The sequence below is a fragment of the Micromys minutus genome (assembly GCF_963924665.1).
Source record: "Micromys minutus genome assembly, chromosome: 6".
NCBI classification, from domain to species: Eukaryota; Metazoa; Chordata; class Mammalia; order Rodentia; family Muridae; genus Micromys; species Micromys minutus.
Window position 1 is genome coordinate 67,458,915 of NC_137975.1, and position 25,807 is coordinate 67,484,721.

At 42.5% G+C, this 25,807-nt stretch overlaps 1 protein-coding gene across 1 annotated transcript in view; it reads left to right on the plus strand.

Moving 5' to 3' along the window:
- Positions 1 to 14,768, plus strand: part of GLI3 (GLI family zinc finger 3) — a gene marked incomplete at its 5' end in the record, with an annotated part of 245,223 nt that extends 230,455 nt beyond the window's left edge. The window contains 5 exons of the mRNA XM_080917905.1: positions 1,732 to 1,881; positions 3,169 to 3,333; positions 8,221 to 8,511; positions 11,516 to 11,843; positions 12,318 to 14,768. Coding sequence (XP_080774031.1) covers positions 1,732 to 1,881; positions 3,169 to 3,333; positions 8,221 to 8,511; positions 11,516 to 11,843; positions 12,318 to 14,641 — 3,258 coding nt within the window. The 3' untranslated portion in view covers positions 14,642 to 14,768. The remainder of the gene's footprint in view (positions 1 to 1,731; positions 1,882 to 3,168; positions 3,334 to 8,220; positions 8,512 to 11,515; positions 11,844 to 12,317) is intronic.
- Positions 14,769 to 25,807: the final 11,039 nt, after the last annotated feature.

The following is a 25,807-nucleotide window of genomic DNA, read 5'->3' on the forward strand; positions in this document are numbered from 1 at the left end:
TCTATCATACAAAGAGAGGGGAGTAATGGCTTCTTTTCCTCTGCCTTTTTTCAGCTTCAAGTTCTAGAAACAACCCAGAAAACTATTTCTTTCATGCAAATGTTTTATCCTCAGGCAGTCAGCCACCTAGAAGAGTGATCAAGTAGCAGAAAATTCCCACTAGGTCTCTAAGCTAGCGTGTTCAGAGGCACATATTGAATGCTGTGTCATTACTGTTACAGACCTCAGGAAAATGTTAGTTACTGGATGACTTGTTAAGAGATGTATATCGGTATATTTCAAAAAGGAAAACTGGTAGCCTTAAAATAAGGCAAATAAAGCATAACTTGGTCAGAGAATTAAAACAAGGAAAACCAAAAACAACAAGAACAACAAAAATCAGGATAAATATTTACCTGATAGTGTAAAACTGGACATTTAAGTAGTATACTAAACTTTTGGAGATGGACTCAGTTGGCTTTGGTATGTTGAGAAAAGGGCTGTGAGCTCCAGTCCAGTCTAGCTTTCAATCGCTCTCTCAAATACTGACACTGCAGGCATGTACCACTGACAATAAAGGCACATCCACTGTAGTTTTATCTGGAGAGCCCTTTGGTCCTCTTCAGGTATTGGAAGGCATTTCACATGTCCTTCTAGGGATGTAGATGTAGCTAACCCCAAAGCCTTGAACTGATAAGGAATTTGGGGAAAATCTACCTTCATTTTTCATTTAAAAAAAAAAAAAAACTTGGGTGTGAAAAGATGGCTTACTGTGGTGTTTCTCAGCCCGTATGTCATGACCACTGTGGGGCTGAGTGGCCCTTTTACAGGTGTTATCTGAATCTAAAAGAAAACACAGATACTCACATTGTCCTTCATAACACTATCAACATTACAGTTAAGTAACAACGGAAATAATTTTGCAGTTGGGGTCACTACAACATGGGGAGCTGTATTAGAGGGTTGCAGCATCGGGAAGATTAAGAACCCCTGGATTTGTTGCCTAGCAGAGGACCCAGATTCTTCGGTTCCCTAGCAACCATGGTAGTTCACCACCTGATTTCCCTCTCTGACCTTCACAGACACCAGGCACCCACATGGTGGACACAGATGTGTGCAAGCAAAGGAATGGTGCACATAAAATAATCTGTGAAAAAATTTAACCTATCAGTAGTGTAAAGCTCAGTAGAGAGGATGGCAGAATCTCGTTCTCGGCACATAGCTCTCTGGGGCTGTCAATCAAGAAGACATTGTTCTGAATCTGAACCAAAGTTGCAATTTCTTGAGCCTTGTTATGGAATCATGGGTGCATGCATGTTCTGTCCAACCTCCCACGCACGCGTGTGCACACACACAAACACACACATGAGAATGAGAGAACACTTGTGGTCCCATGCTAAAAAAACCCCTAGAGAGCACAGAGCAGCAGGTCTGTCTTACACATGCTCTTTGTAGAACTCAGACTTAACCAGTGCTTTTCAGATTTCAAACTCTAGTTTTTGTTTTTGTTTTTTCCTGGATGCCAAGCCTGTTCCCAATCATGTTTCCCATACTGGCTTCACAGTCAGTTAACAAGAGCAAATGTACTTAGACGTGTATGTACTAGAATGTTTTTTAAAAATCTAGGATGTATTAGTTATTTGTGTAATCTTCAAAGCTTAAAATTTGAGTATCCTTTTTTTAAACTTCCTTTTGCTTCTTTGAGAAAAGGCTAACACATTTTAATTTGATTTCTCTCTTCCTCCACCCCAGCATATCAATAATGACCACATTCATGGAGAAAAGAAGGAGTTTGTGTGCCGCTGGCTTGACTGTTCAAGAGAGCAGAAACCGTTCAAAGCCCAGTACATGTTGGTAGTGCACATGAGAAGACACACCGGAGAGAAGCCTCACAAATGCACAGTAAGTGAATGAATACCTGACAGCCTCAGTGTCCCCTCACGCCAGCGAGTGTGACACTCTGTCCATGGGTCTTTCCTGTTCTCAAAAGGTTTGCATGCTACTGACCCCAGGATCTACAAGGGTAGTGAGGAGAGAGACAGAACACTGAGCTTTAAACAGGCCCTCTCTGCAGTGTCAAGAGTGAGGTGGCTGGCTTCATGAGTTCATGCCTTCTGTGTCTGCTGTATTCCCACAGTCCAGCATACTGCGGGATAAACCACAGAGTTGATTTATGTTCCAGTTAAGTTTCTTTTTATTTGTGCGTATAGTGGTCAAAGGATAATTTGGAGTTGATTCTTTTGTTGCCCCTTTAGGTGTGATACAGGGATCATCCTCTATTGGTCAAGTTTACACAACTTGCAGTTTGACTCATCTTACAGGCCTTAAGTTGAGCATTCTTTATGAAAAGCAAAATTCAGTATATGAGGCGTGGGTTGTAGCTATTATCGGAGCGTTCAGCTACCACGCACAAGGCTCTGGGTGCTAACAGTGTTCCAGTTAGAAAGCCCTGTTCATTACTTTTGCAACCACTGTGGTCATGACACGGGTACACTAAAACTGTTGTATTCCATTATTGTTAGTTTACATATGCTATGAAGGATAAATGGACTTGTCTTTCTTATGTCTCAAGTATTACTTTTATATACTCTGAAATCTAAAAAGAGCCCAAGCTGCTTCTTACCCTAAGCTTTTTTGGCAAGACATATTCAGCTGCCTGCGGCTATGGTGTCTCCTTGCTCCTTGCTCTGGCACCACAGTGACACTCTGGAGTAGGCTGGGGCTGCAGGGAGACTGGGTTCTCTCTGGAGCTGCTCTGAGAGCTACACAGGCCCGGTACTTTACATCTTAAAGGGCCTTTACAAACATGATCAAATTCCATGCCTTTGTATGGACACAAAGCCATATTAATGAACTTTGTGCTGAATCTGAAATCAGTGGGAATTGGAGGAGATCAATGAACAGATAATGAAATTCATTGTCCACATTGAGCTGTCTATTAAAAAAAAAAATAGTAGAGGGGGGAAAAGCCTTCAGGAGTTTTACAGGCACTAACAATGCTTTGTCTTCAACTGCCCCAAGCCACATCTGAATCCCAATAAATGCAGAGTTTAGTGGGGGTTTTGTTCCATGGTTTTGAAAAGCTGCTGACCCTTGAAAGGTCAAGTTTTTATCCACTTGGAGAGGGGGTTGAGCACAAGCCGCAGCTGTTATTGTGTTGAGTGGTCCAGATTTACCTGTTGTCCTCAGTTTGAAGGTTGCACAAAAGCCTACTCGAGACTCGAAAACCTGAAAACCCACTTGAGATCTCACACTGGAGAGAAGCCATACGTCTGCGAGCATGAGGGCTGTAACAAGGCTTTCTCTAATGCTTCAGATCGGGCCAAGCACCAAAACAGAACGCATTCCAATGAGGTAAGCCAAAGCTACCGGCAGAAATAATGAGCTTCCATGTGGCATGTACCTGGTACAGTAGATGTGTTCTGTTTTATTTTCTCTTGGTTGTTCTGACTGTGAGTAGTCTCAGATCCTGAAGGTCTGCAGGTGGAGGTTTGAAGCCTCTAGGTTAGACACTGTTACAAGAGTTATGCAGATGAGGAAGAAATTCTATAAAAACCCTTGCTAAACTTAGTTTCCTGTTGCTCGGACCTGCCACCTACTGGCCAGACAGTGGTAGCATTTAATTTAGAGTTCAGGCTGCTTGCTCTAATAGCATGGACCCACAGAGATGGCTCTGTAGTTAAAAGCACTGAGTGCTCTTTCAGAGGTCCTGAGTTCAAATCCCAGCAACCACATATTCTTAGAAGCCAAGTTCATATTTAAGTCTGTTATTTAAGATAAAATGAGCAAAGCTTCATCATAGTGGTTGGTGTTGTGTTGTCATTATTTTTAGATAATTGTCCTCAGACTACTGCTAAGTATAAAAATGGTTGCAGATTTGTTTTAACTGGGTTTGGATGCATATCTGACTTAAAACATGAGCTTCTTGGGAGGTGTAGCTGAAATGTTGGCTCCTCTGTAAACTGTCCCTTGAATAAACTGTTTAATAAAGCTCCCCTCATTTGGGATAAAAAGGAGATAGCTAACAGCACATAGTTCAAGCATGAAAATGTATCCTTGATTGGTTTGAAGCGTTGTTGCAAAAGGAGAAATGTATATGTTTAAGGCTCCAGAGTGGCCATTATGATGTCATCCAGTGTAGCCTAGTTTCACAACCTTGCAGTATCTAAAGCAAGTCAGCCATTTTGCTCAGGAGCCATTTGGCTTTAAACAGAGGTGGGGGAGTCCTGGGGACAGCATAAACAGATTAAAATGACCTTTAATGAAACCATCTACACTGTCTAAATTGTATATTTAGATCTGATCATACTTGAAACTCAACACTTACAGATCCACAGACCTCCAGCTCTTTCAAAAGGTCACGATATGATAAGGATGGATAGGTCATTTTGAATCTCCTTTTCATGACCTAAGAAGACAGATTTTTTTTTTTATTGTTATAAATGCTTTTTCTGTCTATAATAGCCCACCCCACATCATCTGATACTGTCATTTTGAACATTTTAAGAAGTCTAGAATGGGCAAAACCATGGACACAAAATAGATTAGTATTTGTCAGCACCGGAGGCTGAGAAAATAGCAGAGTGCTGATTTGGGGGTGCTAGAATGTTCTAGAATTATTATACAACATGAAGAATGTCCTTGGTTTTTCTGTCAATCTCTACTTCAGTTCATAGAGTTTGAAAATCTTTGCTTAGAATTTTAGCTAAAATAGGAATTAAATGAGCTATCTTTTATACACTTAAGTAAAAGAAGGCAGTCCTTCCTTTTTGTAGAGTTTAGGCCAACCTCTTGTGCTGTCAGTGAGTATATTATGATGGGGATGCACAAATACATAGATTTTCATTTTTTATGAACTTAAAACATGTACACACATCTGCTTATTTTAGGTGTAGTCTAGTTGGGTTTTTTTTTTTTTTTTGTAAGGTTAATAAATATAGGATTATATGAGGATTAAATATCTCAGGAAACTGGAAGATGAGTTGGACAATAATGTTATTTAAATGGGTGATGCCCTTGATAATAGCACAGAATTTAAGATTCATTCACAAATTTGCAAGTCATTTCTCTCTAATGTGTGTGTGGCTCTTCTGTTTTGAGTATGGAAGCCGGCACAGTTTCACATATACAGAAGTTAGGCCTGTGCTGGAAATCCAGGTTCTGCTAGTCAAGTCAGCCCATCCTAGATAAATCCTAACACTCACCTGCATTTATTTTATTCTCTTATTTATGGCTTCACTTCTTCAATAAGCACAGTTATGTGTGGAGAATTTTTTCTATGATAGCTATAGCCAAGAATCCAACAGGGTAGATCTGGACAGTAAGTTGCTTACATAACAGAACAGCTGTCATGGCCTTTGTCTATGACTTTGCCCTGGCTCCTTCAGTGACCTCTGAGAGGACTCCTCATTCTAAATCATACAGTTTGTATTCCTCCGGGAGCTACATTCATGCCTATGCTCAGGACCCCTCATGAGCAGGACCTTTTCTAGGGACACTTCATTTTTGGCCTCTCCTTGTCATCGCTTTCATTCCACAGAGTCTCATTCTTTCTTTCCGCTACCCAGCTAGAGTGCTTCCTCATAAGCAATGCCCATTGAGCAAGTGTTTACAATGGGACATGTTCAGTTGCAAGCATCTTATGTACCTATGAGATGGGAGGTAAACCCAGATTTTAATAGCTGACATCTCCCAGGATTATCCCAAACGAAAAAGGAGTCCTCAATCGTCTACATCTTTAGGATTTATACTTTATACTATAAATGATTACATGGTCTCAGTTTTTCCTACAGAAAAGAGGGTTTTTGCATTCAAAATATAAAGTATTACATAAAGGATCTACTATTTATTGAGGTTACACATTTTTGTGTGCAGGAATCTTGCATATACGTTCAGCGAAAAATAAAGTTTATCTGGGAATAGTAGCTCAGTGCTATAATTCTATCACCCAGGAGGCTGAGGTGAGAGAATTCACAGCTAGTGTGGTCTATAGAAAAGGAACTTATTCCTCTCTCTGATAAAATCAGGAGAAACTGCATCAACTGCTTTCCAAAGGTACCTGAATACACAAGTCAAATGGGAGCCATCGTGTCTGAAGTTTGAGATCTAAAATATGAAAAGCTGGCCCCTTAGTGCATCTGCTGTCATGCAGGCATTCCACTGCTATCACGTAACTTCAAGGGCAAGCTCCAAAGTTGGGGCTATGTCTTTTGTTTTAAAGTATACACTTCCAGAACCTGTGTTTGTATGTGTTTGTGTAGGTGACGTTTAATGTGCATGTTCATATGCAAGAGTACATGGTCACAGGTGTGCCACTGGTCCTGAAAAGATGCTAGTTCTAAGGAACTTCTCCGAGCACATTGCCCATCAGCTGTGAACTCATTTCCAGGCTAATCTTAATATGCGTATGAATGTGTTTATAGGAAGAGTCCTGTCCCTTTTCCTGTCATTGTCCTCTCTCCCCTTGCCCACACATCTGTATCAGGAACACTGCTGATGGAGTAGCCTGTTCCATCGGTGCCCTGAGCAAGCACAGGGTTGATGTACAAACACGCAAAGGTACCCAAAGGTAATGGCACTAACCGTTAGAGCCTTTCTTCTGTCCCTAATGCATGGAAACCTGTCCTCTCGTTTCATCATATATATGCGGCAAATCATGGAGCTCCTGAGTACACATAATTCGTAGTTAATGGGAATCAATTCTATCCAGCTGAATCTTACATTCGAAGATAAAGTCTCTCAGGATAATGTTCGAAATCTTCACTTCTCCACGTTGCAGAATCTCGGCATTTAAGGTTGCTCTCATTGTGGCCTTAGGCTTTTAGTGGAAAAGCATCTTTCAGACATGCATTCTCCAAGACAGGGTGTTCAGTAAGGATAAGAGATACATTATTTTAATCATACTTTTTATAATGATTTCTTACATACCTAGCTCACCTTCTGGTACACAGAGATGGAAGGACATAATCCTCTCATGGCTTTCAGCAAGGAATCATGCCCAGAATCCCTCCCCATACCAGAATCTGAGAATACAGAAGTCTCTTCAATAAAATGCTGCAATTATATATATATATGCATAATATATAATATGTTTAATATTATATATATACATATCATACTTATACTTCTGATTGCATCTAATGCCTGTTGACATGTAAATACCATGTAAATAGCTGCTATATTGTTTAGGGAGTAGAAACAACAAGGAAAAGCTTGTGTTCATGATCACTACAGGAGTGAAGTTTTTGTGTTTTCAATCTGAAGTCAGTTGAGTTTGGATGTAGAGCCCTTGGGCAGGCAGAGCTGACTTCGCTCATACTAACATCCGAGTAACTCTACTGTTTCAGAAGGCAAGGAAACAAAATCACCATTCTGGCATTGTCAGTTAACAAAATGTCTAGTTCTGTGATTATATGAACATTTTATATGAATTTCATTACAAATGTCCCAATGCTCATAACTGTATTAGAGGGCATGACAGACGACTCAGGGAGAAAATAAAATAAGCCGGAAGTAGTTCTGCCACATGTAGACCGGGAAAGTTGGAGGAAAGGGGATTGGGAGTCCTGGTTTTCCATAAATCCCAAACCAATCTTGAGTAGGGTATGGAATGGGTGTGGGTGGTCTGGAATAAGGCTACTATTTTAGAGACCAGAGACCTTCTGAGGATTGTTACATCCGAACCCCGAACAGCTGCAAGGCTACCCAGCTACCCAAATGAGTACATTTAGTTAAACAACATGCAAACAACCCTGGGTGGCTTAGTTTTATTTCTTCTTCTTATAACATTTGTATACAAATAGCACATTTTCAAAGCAAAGAATTATTCTATCTCAGAACGAAGATAATAAATTTATTCGTACAGCCCATCGCCTGCAAGGTATATAAAATTGCTCTGATATCATCTTCTTGTAAGTGTCTCTCCATTATCATCATCAATAGCTGGAGAGCCATGATACCTCTACTCATAGCATAAATGCGTCCAACAATGTAAAGGCAATTTGCACACTATTACCACTTGCAGAGCTCTCTAAATAATACCTATTAAGCTAGATTCTATGGACACTGAGCCATATCCAAATAGGCTTTCTAGGTCATTAGACCAAAGAGAGGTATCTGAATGCTGTAGAAGTGCTTTTGAAAGGGTAGAATTGTAATGAGAAACTGCTAAGTCATAATTACTTCTCTTGCCATTCATCAACAATTCCTTTTTTTTTTTTTTTTTTTTGTGGAATTTGCTAGAAACCATATGTATGCAAAATCCCTGGCTGCACCAAGCGTTACACAGACCCCAGCTCTCTCCGGAAACACGTGAAGACTGTGCATGGCCCCGAGGCTCATGTTACCAAGAAGCAGCGTGGGGACATGCACCCTCGGCCTCCACCCCCGAGAGATTCTGGCAGCCATTCCCAGTCCAGGTCCCCGGGCCGACCAACTCAGGGAGCATTTGGTGAGCAGAAGGAGCTGAGCAACACTACCTCAAAGCGGGAAGAATGCCTCCAGGTGAAGACGGTCAAGGCCGAAAAGCCCATGGTATGTCATTCACTGTCCTGTTCTGCCAGAGCCCACCAGGCTCATTGAGAAAAACGCAGCTGAACATGTCAAGGGGCAGCACCGTCCCCCTTCGTTGTGTCTGTCCATTCTGATTTGAGAGTCGTGAGCCCGGTGGTTGAGACCGCTCCCTTGACGTTAATCTGCTTAGACAATCACTTTGCTCGGAGAGAGTTTCTAAGATTCTTACCTGATCCTTAGGACTGATCCATAGCGGTACCGCTTGTGGCAGGCAGACGTGGTTGCCGGTATCTTCAGCGTGGCTACTCTGTAGAAAGTCGTTCCTTGAGCCTTTCTGCAAATAACGTTTTCTGTCTCCCTTGCCCTGGTGACCCCAAGATGAATAAGCTGAAGTCCTTATTCTCTGGGGGTTTACAGATCAGTGGGATGTGCAGATTGAAAAACAAATACAATTCAGATGAGGGGGTTTAGACGCAAGTCTGTGAAAAGCCTTCCAAGGAAGGAGACTTGGCAAAGTGCTCTGAGGGCAGAGGCCCCAGGACACAGTTCAGCACTCCAGCAGGGAGAGCTAGTGGCTCCAGGGGGAGGGAGGGAGATGAGAGATACCAGCAAAGGAGGAGAAGGCAAGGGCAAAATTAGTGTGTGAACATGGACTAAACAGCTCTAGTATTAAGAATTGCAGTACAGGTCGGGAAAAGTGGAAACGGGCAGCATCTGCAAGTCACCACGACCCGTGATAGCTTCTATCACATAAAATATAGATTTGCTAGAAGTAGTTACTTACAGCAGTTTCTCTCTAACATGACTTGGTATGGGGATCTTTATTAGATTATAAAGATAGAACTCAAAGACCGAACCCTATATTTCCAGGTGAGAAAATTGAAGTTCCTGAGATTAATCACAGGATAGCATTTCCCCAACAGATGCTGTGGGCTCATACGCATTAAATACCAGCTGCCTTATTAATGAACATTACATTTCTAATATTATTTTTTTAAAACATGTCTTTAATTTGGTCATCATGCTATAAATTAAATTCTTTCTTCTTTTTTCTTATTAATGCAACACCTCTTCTGTCTATTGCTCCCAAATGTCTTGTTCTCACTTCCTAAGGACAGTGGGTAATAAGGTGAGGGAATTTTGGCTTCTCTATTCTTTTTGTTTTGTTTTGTTCTCACTTTGACATGCAAGTTTTCTTCCCGTTTCATCTTCCTTTGGTTTTGATGGCATTGTTATATCCTTCGTGTTACTCAGCTCTGTGCCTTGAACATAGCATGTGAAAGCTGAGAAGTTAGATGATGTCTCATTGTTACTTTTGCCTGGGACGTCGTAATAAATCACACTGGGCCAACCAAGCAGTTGTTCTCAAATTCTATTTAATTACTATCTTGACTAGAATAAATTCAAGTGTGAGACTAGATATGTACTGGGTTCTTCGGAGAAGACCTAGACCTTAACCTCCATTCAATTGAGTGCATATAAGTAGTTTTCTGATTGTAAGTGCCTATGCCTTCTTACATGTTCTCTGGCATGTGTGTGTATGCACAGTCCTATACACAGATCTGTGTAAATCTATATTTTGATGATTAAGTTGAAGAATAAAGTTACCTAAAGCTTTAAAAATTCAAAGTACCTCTGGGAGAGCTGATGCCTCAATACTTTGCTGAGGCAAAATAATTAGGAATTTGCATGCTCATGATCAGATTTACAGATCTCCCTTAGCTCTGCTTGGCTGCCCAGGTTGAAGTTACTGTACCATGTGGCATTTGCTGAGAAAGTAGGCATCAGCTTGGATTCATATGATGTGAAGGTAATGAAGTTAGAATATTCCCCCGAGAGAATTCCCTCTGCAAATCCTTTCTCAGCAGCATTGTTCTTCCCACCTGAGAATCAGAGTGAGTCTTTGACTTGTTGTCAGTGGCTCTGGTTTTTCTAGGAACCCTGGAGGTGGGGGGCGAGGGCTCCTTCAGAGGCCCAGATTACACATCTTAGGGGTTTAAATGTTGTGGCTTACAGTGGTCAGTGGACTTTTCTGAACACCACTTTTGTTCTTACAAAGATGTGACGTCATCAGTAAGCACCCTTGCAGTTTTAGGATAGACCAACTAGCAGTGTGAGAACCATCCTGTGTGTATAGGTCCATTTGCATGGTGCCTCCAAGACCCTGAGCTGGTCAGACTTTCCACTTACTATTCGACAGCCCTCTTTGATTGAGACTCGTCTCGTCGGTAGGATTAAGTTTTCATTAGTTACATACTTTTCTTTCCGCATCTATTTGGTTGAGATTAGGAGATCATACTTAGAGGACCAGTAGAATCATTCTACAAACTCAGGGCCACTATCCACTGCAGCCTGTCTTCCCTCCTGGGAGTGATGTTTTACCAGTTACAGCTGCACTGGATGTGGCAGTGAGGAAAACGGGATATTTTGAGAATCAGGTCTGAATAGCCTAGGGGGATCTTTGTTGGAAGGTGACACAGTATTTTATGAAGCATCTCCTATATTTATGCTGTAGCTCAGCAAAATAAAACCTAGTTGGAACAGTAATAATATCCAGAGCTTGTAACCTCATCTCTAACTTTGCCAGGTCTTTATATTTTGGTACTCTCTGGTATTTATATTAATTTCCAGTAACAAATTGATTCATTAAGAATTGATCCCATTATATACATAAGGTTCTGTTGTAGTGAATGGTTAAAAATTCTGCCCAAAAGTAATGTCCTGGAGATTGAATTGAAAATGAGGAAGTATGTCTGCATAGTTGGCATTTGAAACAGGGTCCCATTGCTGATCGCTCTGACCACACCACATCTAGCATTCTCTACCATCCATCACCTCCCTTTGTGTATCAGCCTGGTTGGTGGGCCATTCTCATTTTGGCCCAAGCATCTACCAACACATAGTTTTTCTTCTCATTTGACCTGCTGATAACCTGAAGGCTTTGGCTTGCATGAGCTGTCATTTCCGCTTCCTCTCCTTTACCCTTCCTGATGTCATTTTGTTCCTCTCTCCTTGACCTCAATAGACATCTCAGCCAAGCCCTGGTGGTCAGTCTTCATGCAGCAGCCAACAGTCCCCCATCAGCAACTATTCCAACAGTGGGCTCGAGCTCCCTCTGACTGATGGCGGTAGTGTAGCAGACCTCAGTGCCATCGATGACACCCCAATCATGGACTCGACCATTTCCACGGCAACCACAGCCCTCGCTTTGCAAGCCAGGAGAAACCCGGCAGGGACCAAATGGATGGAGCACATCAAGCTTGAAAGGCTAAAACAAGTGAATGGAATGTTTCCAAGACTGAACCCTATTCTACCCTCCAAAGCCCCTGCGGTATCTCCTCTCATAGGAAATGGTAAGTCCCATGCTAGGCCCTGTGACTGTCTGCTCAGGCTATTTCTTTTCCTTCCAGGACGTATCAAGAAAACCTGAAACTCTTGGTTTTATATTTGTTAGGTTCTCTACAGATCCTAAACTTAGGTCAGAACGTAACCTGTGTCCATGTTGGACCATTTGCACTGCTTTTCCAGATGGTCCATATTTTGAAAACAATAGCAGATTAATTCCAGAACAAAAAAAAAATATAAAGAAGTCAGATTCTGATGAAGAAATTGTGATTGTTCGAGTTCGAATGAGGCAAGAAAAACCTCCACAATAGTTAGTTGTGTTTGTGGCTAGTGCCTCAATTGTAGTCTCCAAAAGCGTAAAACCAAGAACACTTTCTCTGTTTGCCACGTTCAGGGAACTACAGATACTTGTCAGCACCTGACTAAAGGCATTCTTAACTTTATATCTCTTTCTCTCCCCTCTCTCTGTGCCTTCCCTCCAGGTACACAGTCCAATAACAACTATAGTTCAGGCGGGCCCGGGACCCTTGTCCCGAGCAGAAGTGACCTGTCAGGTGTAGACTTCACTGTGCTAAACACGCTCAACAGGAGGGACAGCAGCACCAGCACCATCAGCTCTGCCTACCTGAGCAGCCGCAGGTCCTCGGGCATCTCCCCCTGCTTTTCCAGCCGCAGGTCCAGCGAGGCGTCACAGGCCGAAGGACGACCCCAGAATGTGAGTGTGGCCGACTCCTACGATCCCATCTCCACAGATGCTTCACGGAGGTCCAGCGAGGCCAGCCAGGGTGATGGGCTGCCCAGCCTCCTCAGCCTCACTCCCGTGCAGCAGTACCGCCTGAAGGCCAAGTATGCTGCTGCCACTGGTGGCCCACCGCCCACACCTCTGCCCCACATGGAACGGCTGAGCCTGAAGACCAGGATGGCCTTGCTAGGGGAGGGGAGGGACTCAGGGGTGACCCTGCCTCCAGTCCATCCTCCTCGGAGATGCAGTGATGGGGGGGCCCACACGCACAGCAGGCGTCACCTGCTGCCTCATGATGCACTAGCCAACAGTGTGAGGAGAGCCAGCGACCCTGTGAGGACAGTCTCGGAGAACATGTCACTTCCCAGGGTTCAACGCTTCAGCAGCCTCAATAGCTTTAATCCTCCAAATTTGCCTCCATCGGTGGAAAAGCGTAGCTTAGTGCTGCAAAATTATACCCGGCAGGAGAGCAGCCAACCCCGGTACTTCCAAGCATCCCCTTGTCCTCCCAGCATCACAGAGAATGTTGCCCTGGAGACCCTGAGTATGGATGCCGATGCTAACTTGAATGATGAAGATTTCCTGCCAGATGACGTGGTACAGTATTTAAATTCCCAGGACCAAACAGGGTACGGGCAGCAATTACAGAATGCCATCTCTGAAGATAGCAAAGTAGCTCGTGAGCCAGAGGACTTGGACTTGCCAGGGCTGCCAGACAGTCATGTGGGCCAGCAGTACCCAGCTCTGGAGCAGCAGCCCTGCTCTGAGAGCAGTAAAACTGATTTGCCCATCCAGTGGAATGAGGTCAGTTCTGGAAGCTCTGATCTGTCATCCTCCAAGCTGAAATGTGGTCAGCGTCCTACCGCACAGCAGGCTCGAGGCTTTGGGTTATACAACAATATGGCGGTACACTCACAAAATCCGTGGAAGATTGGTACTGGCCCAGCTGGGGGATATCAGACTCTCGGGGAGAATGGCAGTACCTACAGTGGCCAAGAGCATTTTCCAATCCACGGTGGGGATGGACTTGGCCCCAATGGAAACTCTTTCCATGAACAGCCCTATAAGACCCAGCAGTATGGGAGCCAACTCACCAGGCAGCCACTGACTTCCAGTGCTCTAGACAGTGCCTGTGGTACTGGGATTCAAGGGTCCAAGCTGAAAGGCAACAGCTTGCAAGAGAATGGGGGGTTGCTAGATTTTGGCCTGTCCGTGGCATCAAATGAGTTAGCTGGCAATACAGTTAGTGGCATACAAACCCAAGATCAAATGGGACAGGGATACATTGCTCATCAGCTACTCAGTGGCAGCATGCAACACCAGGGGCCCAGCCGCCCTGGTCAACAGGTGCTAGGGCAGGTTGGTGCTACCTCACATGTTAACATCTATCAAGGGACAGAGAGCTGCCTACCAGGGTCTCAGGACAACAGCAACCAGCCCTCAAGTATGGCAACTATCAGGGGCTACCAGCCCTGTGCCAGCTATGGGGGCAGCAGGCGTCAGGCGATGCCAAGGGGCAGCCTCATCACTCTGCAACAAGGACAGCTCAGTGACGTGAGTCAGTCCAGCAGGGTGAACAGCATCAAAACGGAGGCACACGGGCAGTCCCGGCAGCTCTGCTCTAACATGCAGAATTATTCCGGTCAGTTCTATGACCAAAGCGTGGGCTTCAGTCAGCAAGACAGGAAAGCCGGTTCGTTCTCCCTCTCAGATGCCAACTGCCTGCTCCAGGAGAGTGGCACTGAGAATCCTGAGTTACTTTCCCCAGGTGCTAACCAGGTGACAAGCACGGTTGACAGCTTTGAGAGTCACGACCTAGAAGGTGTGCAGATTGATTTTGATGCCATCATAGATGATGGGGACCACGCCAGCCTGATGTCAGGGGCCTTGAGCCCGAGTATCATTCAGAACCTTTCCCACAGCTCCTCCCGTCTCACCACACCACGGGCATCCCTCCCCTTCCCATCCCTGTCCATGAGCACCACCAACATGGCCATTGGGGATATGAGTTCTTTGCTGACCTCCCTTGCAGAAGAAAGCAAGTTCCTTGCAGTTATGCAGTAGACGGTAGACAAGGAGGACCACAGATAGAGGTTTAAAAAAAAAATAGGACTTGAAAGACTGAAATGACTTCTTCGGATTTTCTTTTCTTTTTTTTAAGTTCTGTATGTATTTTAGCAATCTCATCTCACCTGACTGGGATGTGTCTCAAGTATATTCCTTTTATGGAAAAGGACTCTGAAAAGCCCTAAGGTATTCTAGGGGAGAAAACTGTCTTCCATTTCAGTTTGAATCAGTATTGTGACATTCGAATCACCCTTGCTTTTTTTTAACATGTAAGCCTGCCCTCTTTTGAGTGAACCAATGTAAATGTATAATGTGCATGTTCTTTCTTTTAGAAGAGAAGCCATCAAATTAAACGATTTGGCCTGCTTCTCTGATATCCCAGGAACTAGAAATTGGTGTGCTTGTGACCAAGGGGTTACAGGTCTACCTTTTCAAATTTTTCCTGTCAGGTACTCAGTGACTTGCTTTTATGTATGTATGTGTATTTTGTTTTTAGTTTCATACTGAGTACAAGAACCGAATGGCTAGTGAGTTTGAAGACTATTTGTGGGTGCACTGTAGTTAGTGTGAACAGCAGGTTTTATGTGTCCTCCGCCTTTATTCAGTTCAGGGCATAGTTTAACAGCTGCACAGAAGTGGAAGTGTGGAGATCCTGGAAATGAAGTACTGTGGTCAGGGTTCTTAGAGGGGTTAAATTCTTCTGTAAGTATGCATCCCTGGGTATGTCTGTGTGGTCAGTTTGGGTTACCTCATATGCAGTCCCTCCACCTTTATGAACTCTCAGTGTTACTTAGCACTGCAGTGAGAACAGACATGCAGTTGATGATCAGGTGTGTCAAGCTTTTAGCTTTTTGGTACAAAGTTAGACCAATTATAGATTGAAACGATTGGATAGAATTACTCTGAGGACTAATTTTTGGACTTGGTATAATTATCCACTGGTGTCACCTCTTTCCTCATTATTATAGGTTACTGAGAATTGACTATATGTAGCTCTAAGTAGGTATTTAAACAACACACAACATCAGTATTAAATTCACTACAGTGAGAAAATATGTCCTTTCTCAGTGCCCTATTATAATGCAAAAATGTGTAAAACTTAGTTGTAAAAGGCAAAATGCACATACATTAACATCGTGAAAAAATGCTTTAATCATTTTTAGCATTGGAGAGCATGAAAAAATAATATTTAGCAGCCATGTGAATTCGAAATATCATTAGTCCTTAACATCGGACTGGTACTTTTGTTTCGTATTCAGATATTAATGATTTACACAGTGCAGCTGCCCTTCACATGCAGTTCACACATGAGAGTCATGCTGTGTATACACAAAGAACATGGTTTATCTAGCAATATTACTTTAAAACTGTAAACAATTAAAGTAAATGTTTACCCATCGGCCCTAACATTGGATTCCCCCAGGTCATTCTTGACAGGGTTGTGTGACTTCTCCTCTTAAATCCTGCCCTTAAAATTAGGAATAGAAAGGTGAAAAACCCAGTAGGTGTTAGTTAGGTAATAGGAAGAATGTTATGACCAGCCGGTTTTGTTCCTACCTATTTTCTATCTTTTGGAGCCCAAATTTCAACTTTGTGTAGGATGACTTTGTGGCTAACTAGCCAGTTTGCTTTCTGATAGATAGATGTCCCCGAGACCAGTAAAACAGTCAGTAAGTTCTCTATGCCCTGCAGCCTTCTCCCAGAGGTTCCTTAGAAATCAAAGGACAGCTCTCAAGCAAAAGGGAAATACTGGTCTGAGTTCAGGAGAGTAAATAAAGCGAGGCTTCTTTTTACCTCAAACAGGTCACATTTTCATCACAGATGGGTGATGGAGTAGCTGACTTTCATTTGTCAAAAGTCTCTTTTGTTTTTAAGTCTCTGGTTTGGGTCTGACCTGGCATGCGTTATTATTTGGCCCAGTCTCTTTATTACTTTTGGTTTCAAAGAAGGGATTCAGGATTCTCCTCCTCCCTCAGCAAGAAGAAGGAGCGTGGTTCCTGGGCAGACCCATTTCCTCCTGCCGCAGAGATCTTTCCAGGTAGAGTCCTTGCATGTGACCCAGAAGTGCTCAAGTGCGGTGATTTTCCAGGTTGGCAGGCCCTCCTAGGAGATGGGCCGATCACAGGACCAGCACCCCTGCCTCCTTGCCTTCTGCTTTTGACTCTTTTCACCTTTCTTTTGTAATTGTTTATTTCCATCTTTATTTTCGAACCTGTTGCCTTTAGATTTGTGCAATTGATGTTTCCACTTAATATATGACTTTCTCAATATGAAGATTTCAGGATACAGGTAAAAAAAAAAAAAAATAAGGAGGGTGAAAAGTATTCTGTCCCAGGATTTCAACAATCTGTCATGAAAGTCCAGTTCACGGAAGATCACTAGAGCTATCCCATGGGACGTAAGATCTCTGCAGGCTTTTCCTGTCAAAAACCCACTCACAGTCAGCAGTCTCTTTTCATTCCGTGGTTGTTGTATTCAGGAGAAACAGCTTTGACTCTCCCGTTGCGGCTGCTTTTTTCATGAAATACAGGCTCATGCGTGGCACTCCTGTTTAATGTCTGTGTTGAATGGCTTTTTGTTTTTCATAACTTTTTCTAAAGAATTAAGTGACTCACTTCCCTGCTCCTCACATGTTGGCTTGTCCTGAGCCAGAGGTTTTGATTCTTGCAATGTATGTGCCTTATTTTATGTTTCTCTTGTCAATGGGAAGGACCAGTTGTCTTTGTCCAGTCAGCACTCAGAGGCTGCATGCCCAGACAGTGTTACCAGGACTCGAACACTGTGGCAGTCTGCGGTGTTGAGTGAACTGATTTCCTGTGTTGTTTGAAGCTAAAAGGAGGGCGTTCGCCTCTGACAAGTTACCGTTGTATATCCTGCAAATGTGTAAGATAAACTGTTCCTTTTCTTCACCAGTTTTTAGATTTTTAAAGAAGAAAATGTGTAATCCTTTTTAAAGAGCAACACGTGTAAATACATTCAAGTATTGTAGATGTAGAGTCTGGAGTTGATGGCCTTGGGCCTTCCTTGGAAAAGCCTGTGGCTGCTCAGTGCTCATAGGCCATGGGAACAGCAGCCCAGACACATGAATTCTGCCTTGGCTTTCAACCACTTAGTTTTTTTGTAACAAAGAAAAATAAATAAATAATAAAAAAATGTTTCTTACAGTGTCAATAAAAAAAAACTTTGTACTGAAATATTTTACTGGATTTTTTTAAATTGAATTCCTATTTTTAAAAAGGGACACTTTCTCAAGCAAACGTCCCAGGCTAAAGTGAGTCCGTGTGAAGGAGACCTCTGATGGTAATGTGGAGAACATTATTACAGACCATCATGAGAAGCAAAGGAGACCAGGGTATTTCTGAACGGAGCTAGTCATTAAAAGCCATGTTAAAATAAGCCTCCTTGGGGCTGGAGAGATTGCTCAGTGGTTAGCGGCACTGGCTAGTCCAGAGAATTGTGGTTTGATTCTCAGCACCCACATGGTGGCTCATGAAGGCATGCAACATTAGGTCCAGGGTTATATTAGAGTTATGTGAGAGTTCTCTAGAGAGACAGAGATCATAGAAGAAACACACACACACATTCTAAAAAATTACATTATATTTTATTACATATATTTACTTATATCTGATTTATTAGGATGGCCTACAGGCTGTGGTCCAGCTAACCCAATGATGGCTACCTATTAACAGAAGGTCCAGGAATCCAGTGGTTGATTAGTCCATGGTCTTCAGTCTCTGAAATCCCAAAGAAGGCTTTTGTGCCAGTGAAGAAATGGACTTTGCTAAGAAGAGCAGGCAAGCACAGAGACTGTTTCCTTCTTCCGCAGAGGTGGGCTCCAAGTTAAAGATCCACCTCAAAACTCTGGATTCAAGATTTTTTTTTCCTGCCTCAAAGATCCGAATTAGAAGTGGGACTTCCCATGTCAAACCATTTAATTAAGAAAAAAAAATCCCTCATTGGGTTTTTTGTTCACTCCAGATGTAGTGAAATTGACAACTAGGAACAGTAGCCTTCACACAAGTTGAATTTGCTGCATTTATTCACTAGGTGGAGATGAAAACGTTGGCAAATTAATTGGTGGTGTAAGGTATATACCTCACACAGGCCTGTACAGAACATGCTAATGGTCTTTGTTTCTTGCTTTTACTGTTTTGTCCAACTCCGAGGTAGGGTATGACAAGGTTTAATATCTGACAACTTGTCTCCTGTTTTATATACTATCCTTTGATCTAGAGATATACTAACACACAAATAAAAATTTGACAATACAGACTTTTCCCTCAGAATTACGTTTAATTTCTATTTGATTCTATGTGTATGGGTGTTTTGTCGGTATATCTGCCTATACACCATGTGCACATCTGGTACCCACAGAGCCAGAAGAGTGCATCAGATCATCTGGAACTAGAGTTGCATGTAGTCATGAGCCACCATGTGGGTGCTGAAAATCAAACTCTAGTTCTCTGGAAGAATAGCCAGTGCCACTAACCACTGAGACATCTGACCAGCCCCATAGAGGCTTACTTTAACATGGCTTTTAATGACTAGTTCCAGTCAGAAATACCTTTGTCTCCTTTGCTCATAACACTGGTTTGTAATCGTGCTCTCCACATGGCCATCCAAGGTCTCTTTTGCTTTGTCAGTAGCAGCACATCAATTCAGCACTGTTGCTGGGAAACAAGGGTGCTGACTGGATATCCCAAGCCACGAAATCAGAGAATCCTTTGCAAGCACAGGAACACATGAACTTAAGCATGCCCTCTTTTTTAAAATTGGATATTTTATGTGTTTACATTTCAAATGTTATCCCCTTCCCCCCGTTCCATCTCCCTTCCCCTGCTTCCATGAAGATGCTCCCACTCCCACCCCAACACCCTAGCATTCCCCTACACCGAGAAAACAAGCCTTCACAGGACCAGCGGCTTCTCCTGGTGCCAGACAATGCCACCCTCTGCTGGATAATGCAGCCATGTTGATTCCCAAGGGAAAATTCCATTGCCTCCAAATGCTTTGCTCTCTCACAAAAGCTATCCAAATAAATTTGGGGAAGAAAACATGAGTTTATACTCTGTCCAGGTATAAATTAACCAGCTCACAAAATAATGTATATCATTCAGCAAGCCAAAAAAAAGTGCCACTAATGAAAAGGAGGAAAGGTAGTGGGCCATGCCCTATGTTAGTTAGAGCAGCAGGACTGGAGAGACAGACAGAGAGTGAGTGAGTGAGTGAGTGTGTGTGTGTGTGTGTGTGTGTGTGTGAAGAGGATTTTAGAAAGTTGCTCAGTTTGTGGTTTGGCTAGTCTGCTAGTCCAATGGCTGTCTCCCAAAGAAAAGACAAGAATTCATGAGTTCCATCCAGAAGGCTCTGTCTCAGCTGGTCCTTGGTCTACATTGAACTCTCAGAGAGGTTCTAAGCTCGGTGAAGGACTGATTGAGCAACAGGATAAATGAATTTGCCATCAAGAGTGAGGGCAAGCAGGCAAAAAGCAAAAGCTTCCTTGGGGCATGTCAGTTTGTGGGGACTGCCAGTAGAAGGTGGACCAGATTTCCCACCTCAAGACATCCAATCAAGAAAATCCCTTGGGCTTTAGTTGGCTTAAATTGTAGTCAAGCTTACAACTGAGATGAGCTATCATGTGCCTCAAATGCCTTTTTAATCCCAGAGGGCAGCCTCGGAGATGACTCACATGTTTCCTTTGAAAATACCTCCTGTGGAATAATTGCATAAGAGTCTAAATAATTTTATGTGTGAGAATTAAAGGGTTAAGAAACAGCTGGGTATGAGCTAAATTGTACAAAGTATGTTAATTTTTAATTGTATGCTTTCATTGAAAATAGTTTTTCTCATACAATAAATTCTGATCATAATTTTCCCCCTCATTTCCTCTTCAATTCCCCTACTCATCCAAAGTGATTTCCATTCTAGAAAACAAACAGGCAAAGAATAAAAATGAATAATGCATACACAAACAAAAAAAAAAAAACAGCCAATGTGCTGGTACACATTTTTACCCCCAGCACTTGGGAGGTTAGGCAGAGGCAAGCTGATCGCTGAGTTCAAAACCAGCCTAGTTTATAGAGTGAGTTCCAGGATAGTTTGGGCTATACAATAAAACCCTGTCTTCAAAACACCAAAAATAACCAAACAAATCCATAAGAACAAAATTGGAAATCATAATATACCAACAAAAGGCCATGGTTTTCCTCTAGGCTCATGGCCTATTTAGTATCAGATCCTTGGCCACACAATCGGTGTTGGGAATAGGTTCCACCTTGGAGAGTGGATATATAATGTCCAATCAAAAAATGGATGGTCGCTCCCACATCTGTGCACCAACATATGCAGGCAGGTTACTGTTGTAGGTCACATAGTTTGTAGATGACTTGGTGGTTCCCTTTGCTCCTTCCTGTGGATCTTCCCAGGCTAGCCCCATTTCTTGTGTCAACTCCTCATAACTAAAATACTTTTTACCTGAGACCTCAGTAGCCACACCAGGCAGAGACTCAGATATGTCTGATGTCTGCTCTGTTAATTCTCCATTCCAACCCAAGCTCTGTGACAGGTGCTTACAGATGTTTCCCCGACCTCAGAACCATTCTCAGGAGATTCTCAAATCTCATACAGACACAGGTCACAATGCCTACCCCACTCCCACCCCCAGATCTTTCATACCTGCCTCATGATTATTCTTTGTCTTCATCACACCTCCATCTCCCTGGGAATTCTGCCTCCTGGTGTGTACAGGATCCCCTTAGCTCTTTCTCAGAGCCCCTCTACTATTTCATCTCTCTTCTACCAAACTCATCTGTCTACCAAACTCCAGAATCACTAACAGGAAATCCATAGCTACCACATTCCTAAGATCAAAAGAACAGAATACCCAACAAAGATATCAATCAAAACTAGATATCAACACATAAAAAATCATATCAACCATCATAACTCCAGATGCCTAGACACCAGTGCAAAAACCCAAACATTAACAAACAAGACAATATGTTTCTACCAGAAACAGTAGCCCTTGGTCCCATGAGACCAGCAAGTATCAGTAAGGAGACTAGGTAGATGAAAAGAGATAAAAACGGAAGAGGGACCATAAAGAGGTCAGTGTAGTTAGACACAACATCTGGGTCAAGAAATTTATTGGCCAAGTCACTGAGCCAATAGGACAGGTCTTACTTTACGTTCTATATGACGGTTGAAAAGAATCACCAGAGACTTATGACAAATGATTCAAAGATGAATTTAGTGACTTTTTTAAAAAAATGTGCCACATTTCATTCCACATGAGATGCTACCCAATGATCAGACATTTAGTCCATCTTCCCAGTGTGAAGAGAAGGCACTGCAAATTAACAGGAGATGAAAGCACAGATGATAGATGGATAGATAGATAGATAGATAGATAGATAGATAGATAGATAAACATTTATAGTCGGATGGATGGATGAATGGATGGATGGATGGATGGATGGATGGATGGATAGATAGATAAAACATTTATAGTCTGAATAGTTACCAAAGTGGGAAAATGCATACCCCTCAGCTGTGGCATAGGTTATGTTGTAAGGAGAGGGAGAAAGGTGAGTTTCTTATGCTTTTATTCTGTGTTTCAGTGCCTGTTAAGTTGTTTCTCTCACACTGCAAGGATACAGTTTCCTCTTTGCTTCTTCTGTTTCCCACTCTGCCACAGTTCTGTACAGCACAGCTAACCCTCCTTTCTGTATCTTTCTGTTCTTCTTGAGAAGGCTGCCTGTGTCCCTGAAGTGGGAGATGGTCTGGCCAGCTAGCCAACCGAATAGGCAAAGAGAAGCACAGAGCCAGTCTCACTCATTGGCCTTGCTTGAGGCATGAGGCTGGCTGTTATGTTTTTAAGTGCTGACCAAGGTGACATTTTAGGCTGGGGAGGATAATTCCCACACTTCTTAGATCTAATGGGGCCTCCTTCTCAACAGCCAGCTAAAGAATGGTTCACAACTAAAAGCTAATACTTAGTTGAATCCCTGCTTTTGGAAAGAGCCCAGCCTTAGAATGTGTACTTCTAATGCAGGAGTAAAAGACATACATCAGTAGTGCTGGTCCTCTGGGTCATCAGTTTCCAGTTTTATTAATTAAATGAAAGCCCCCATCTAAGCATTGGGCTGCATTTTAGCCCAGCATGTCACTCTTGTTTGTGCTACGGCCCTGTGAACTGAAGAGCTTACAAAACAGACCTTTCCATGGTCATTAAGGAAAAGAGGTGGCAACCTTGTCTGTGCTCTTTCTTGTCTACATCTGAGACCCTCTGCCTGTAGGAGGGGCCGGGAGAACACTTTCCACGGAGGGAGCAGCATCGTGGTCCAACTCGACTACTCCCTGCTTCTGGATTAGCACTCTTCCCCTGCAGCTGGGAAACGTCCTGTACTCAGAAATTCCAGGGGCCCCAAAATGATCCAGGCTCAGAAATTGGGCCTCAGCCCCTCACTGTTGGCAGGCTCAAGGCTCCAACCCTCCGGGGCTTCTAAGAGCCAAATGCACTGTGGAGGTGTGATTCACTGAGTTCCCAGAGGAATGGTACACAGCCAGCTGGCAGGGAATTACTGAACGTCCAGGCTGAGGAATTCCATTGCTGTTAGCTGGAAACACACAGCCAGCTGCCTCCCTTCTCTTCCTTGCTGGCTAAGGCATGGAGCTGGAGAAGAGCCAGGGATCTTGGGAGAAGGGGAAAAGGGCTGGGGCTGGGGGATCTGAGCTGCTTGTGGCCAAGTGAGTCTGTGACTGGGGTCCTGAGCTGAGTTAAGAAATATTTTTTTATTTTTATTTGAAGATGATTCTTAGGCTTCCAAGTGTTTACCCAAATTATACTTGGATACATTGTCCAAATATGATTTTTTTAAATAAGTAGCAAATGAGAGAGAAGAAAAAAGAATATGTATGCCATAGCTCAGGGGGAGTCTATATTCTGAATAAGATTTCTTCCCCTGTACCTCAAATTTTCTGGGGTCTCTATGAGTGATGCTACAGTTCTGTTGCTTAGCCATTCTTAATTCCTTTACTCTTAACAGATTATGGTTTACAGGAACCCAGCTTCTCTGGCACGTTCCATTTGACCAACATCCTTCTAGAAATGAGATCACAGAACACCATGATAAGCCTTTCACTTCAAGTTTATACAAAGAATGAAAACCAAAGACCCTAGGCAAGCAACCTCCCCCTTTTTAAAAATTTGTGTGTCAATAGCAAATTCCTTCTACAACATATCCTCATAGCAGAGGACAAAGAGTACTACATCGGTCCACAGTTCCAAAGGTAAAGAACAACCTCCTCATTCTGGTTGCCTTGACCCAGGCTTTCTTCACTTGCTGTGAAGTTTTGAATATTTTAATATCTCTTTTAACAATTCTACCAGAGCATCCAACAACTTCTAACATGTTGATGACTCCAACTCGTTTAAAATGCATTCTGAGACTGTTCTAAATCAAGTTGATTTAACACACAGCCAAAGCTAAGGTTTTAAAAACAAGCTGACTCTAATGCAGCCTTGCCAACCGCAAGCGCTAAAATCCTAGCTTCATTCAGTCACAGAGGTTTTCTTATAAGAAAGAATGCAAAAGAGATTAAAGGGGGATGATCTGCTATTGTATCCTGATGCGAACCCCAACTGATATTAGACTTCTGGTAGTAACCATCTGGGTAATTGCAAGAGTGAGATCTCACAAACTAAGAGCTTAGTTTTCCACAGTGCTGCCTGTAATTCAGATGGAAGCCACAGGTTTAGACCACTGATATTTCTAAGAAGTTGAAAATTCAGGAGTTTTGATGATCATGGAAGGTTAATAATTACTAAGTTTATCCACAGAACTTAGAACAGCACCATCCTTATGTTTAATTAAAGACTACAGCCAAGGGGCAGACTAGAGTGATACATAGGACAAGGTATGCAAAAGCCCATTTCCTATAATGTCGAGTGTGTACCTGCAGGGACATTAGTGTGTCCATCAAGTAAAGAGCTTCACTGAGTTTGTTTTACAGATGTTCAATGCAGGGTTTTTTGTTTTGTTTTGTTTTGTTTTGTTTTTTTGTGTTTTTTTGGCAAAGGGCTAGCTCACTGTCATGTATCTTCCAAGTACATGCATGGTCCTTTGGTAGCCAACCTCTATTGTGACATTGTTTTTATGAAATCATATCATTGGTATGAACACAGATAATAAGTGTAGTCCTCTTTCTGGGACAGTACTAAAGACAAAGGCCAGGCTTCATTTTATAACCAAAAATGTCTTTCTTCTTGGAAACCAAGAGGTCCAGAACAAAGAAGAAGATGTGCTTGGAGCTCTGAGATCCCAGGTCTCTGGCACAGCCCTGATGTGGGCTGACATTTGGACTCAGCATCAACACCATCAATAGCTAAATAAAAGGTATGAACATGCTGGAGCATCGCAGTTTTGGCGAGGACTCAAAATTTGTAGCTATAAAATGCTTTGTCCCGGAAATGAGTGAGACGTGCACAATGGAAATTAGGATTTTTCCTTAGTCAGTATTTATTTAATTACAGATGAAATTAATTAATTTCAAGACCTCTAAGACTTTCCTACTGTTGGTCTACTTCTCTCTTGAAAAGTTCAATGGAAACCCCACCTTCTCAAATCTCACTGTGAAGCTACCTGCATTTGCTTTTTGTTGACGCTGCTGAATTAAAGGTAATTTAGAATTTCAGAGGATCCTTTTTTTTTTCAATTTAACTTTCCCAAGTTGGCTTTTCTAAGACCTTTCCCCTCCTATTCCAATCTGTAGCTCTATGCTACAATCTGTATTTCTATGTAGTACAAAGTTAAGACTTCCTTCCCTCCTTCATTGTCCTGGGACCCTAATGGCAAGTATGTGAGTCTTAAAAGGTTAATTTGAATCAAATTAGAGCGATTGGGTAGTTGTTTAGCCCTTGGGACTATCCAAGAACCTATTTGATGTGTCTTCATCTTCTAAGTTCAGATCTCTAATAAAATATATGCCAAGGCAGAGGGAGAAAATGTTTAGATATTGGTGGCGAGTTTTATTTCTCATATTTAGCAGGTAACCATGACTTATTCTACCTACTGGAGTGCAAAAATTCATATAAAATTATAAAGTGCCGCTAAGACAAGGATACACTATTATAACTACTGAGTTTTACATCCTTCTCTTAAT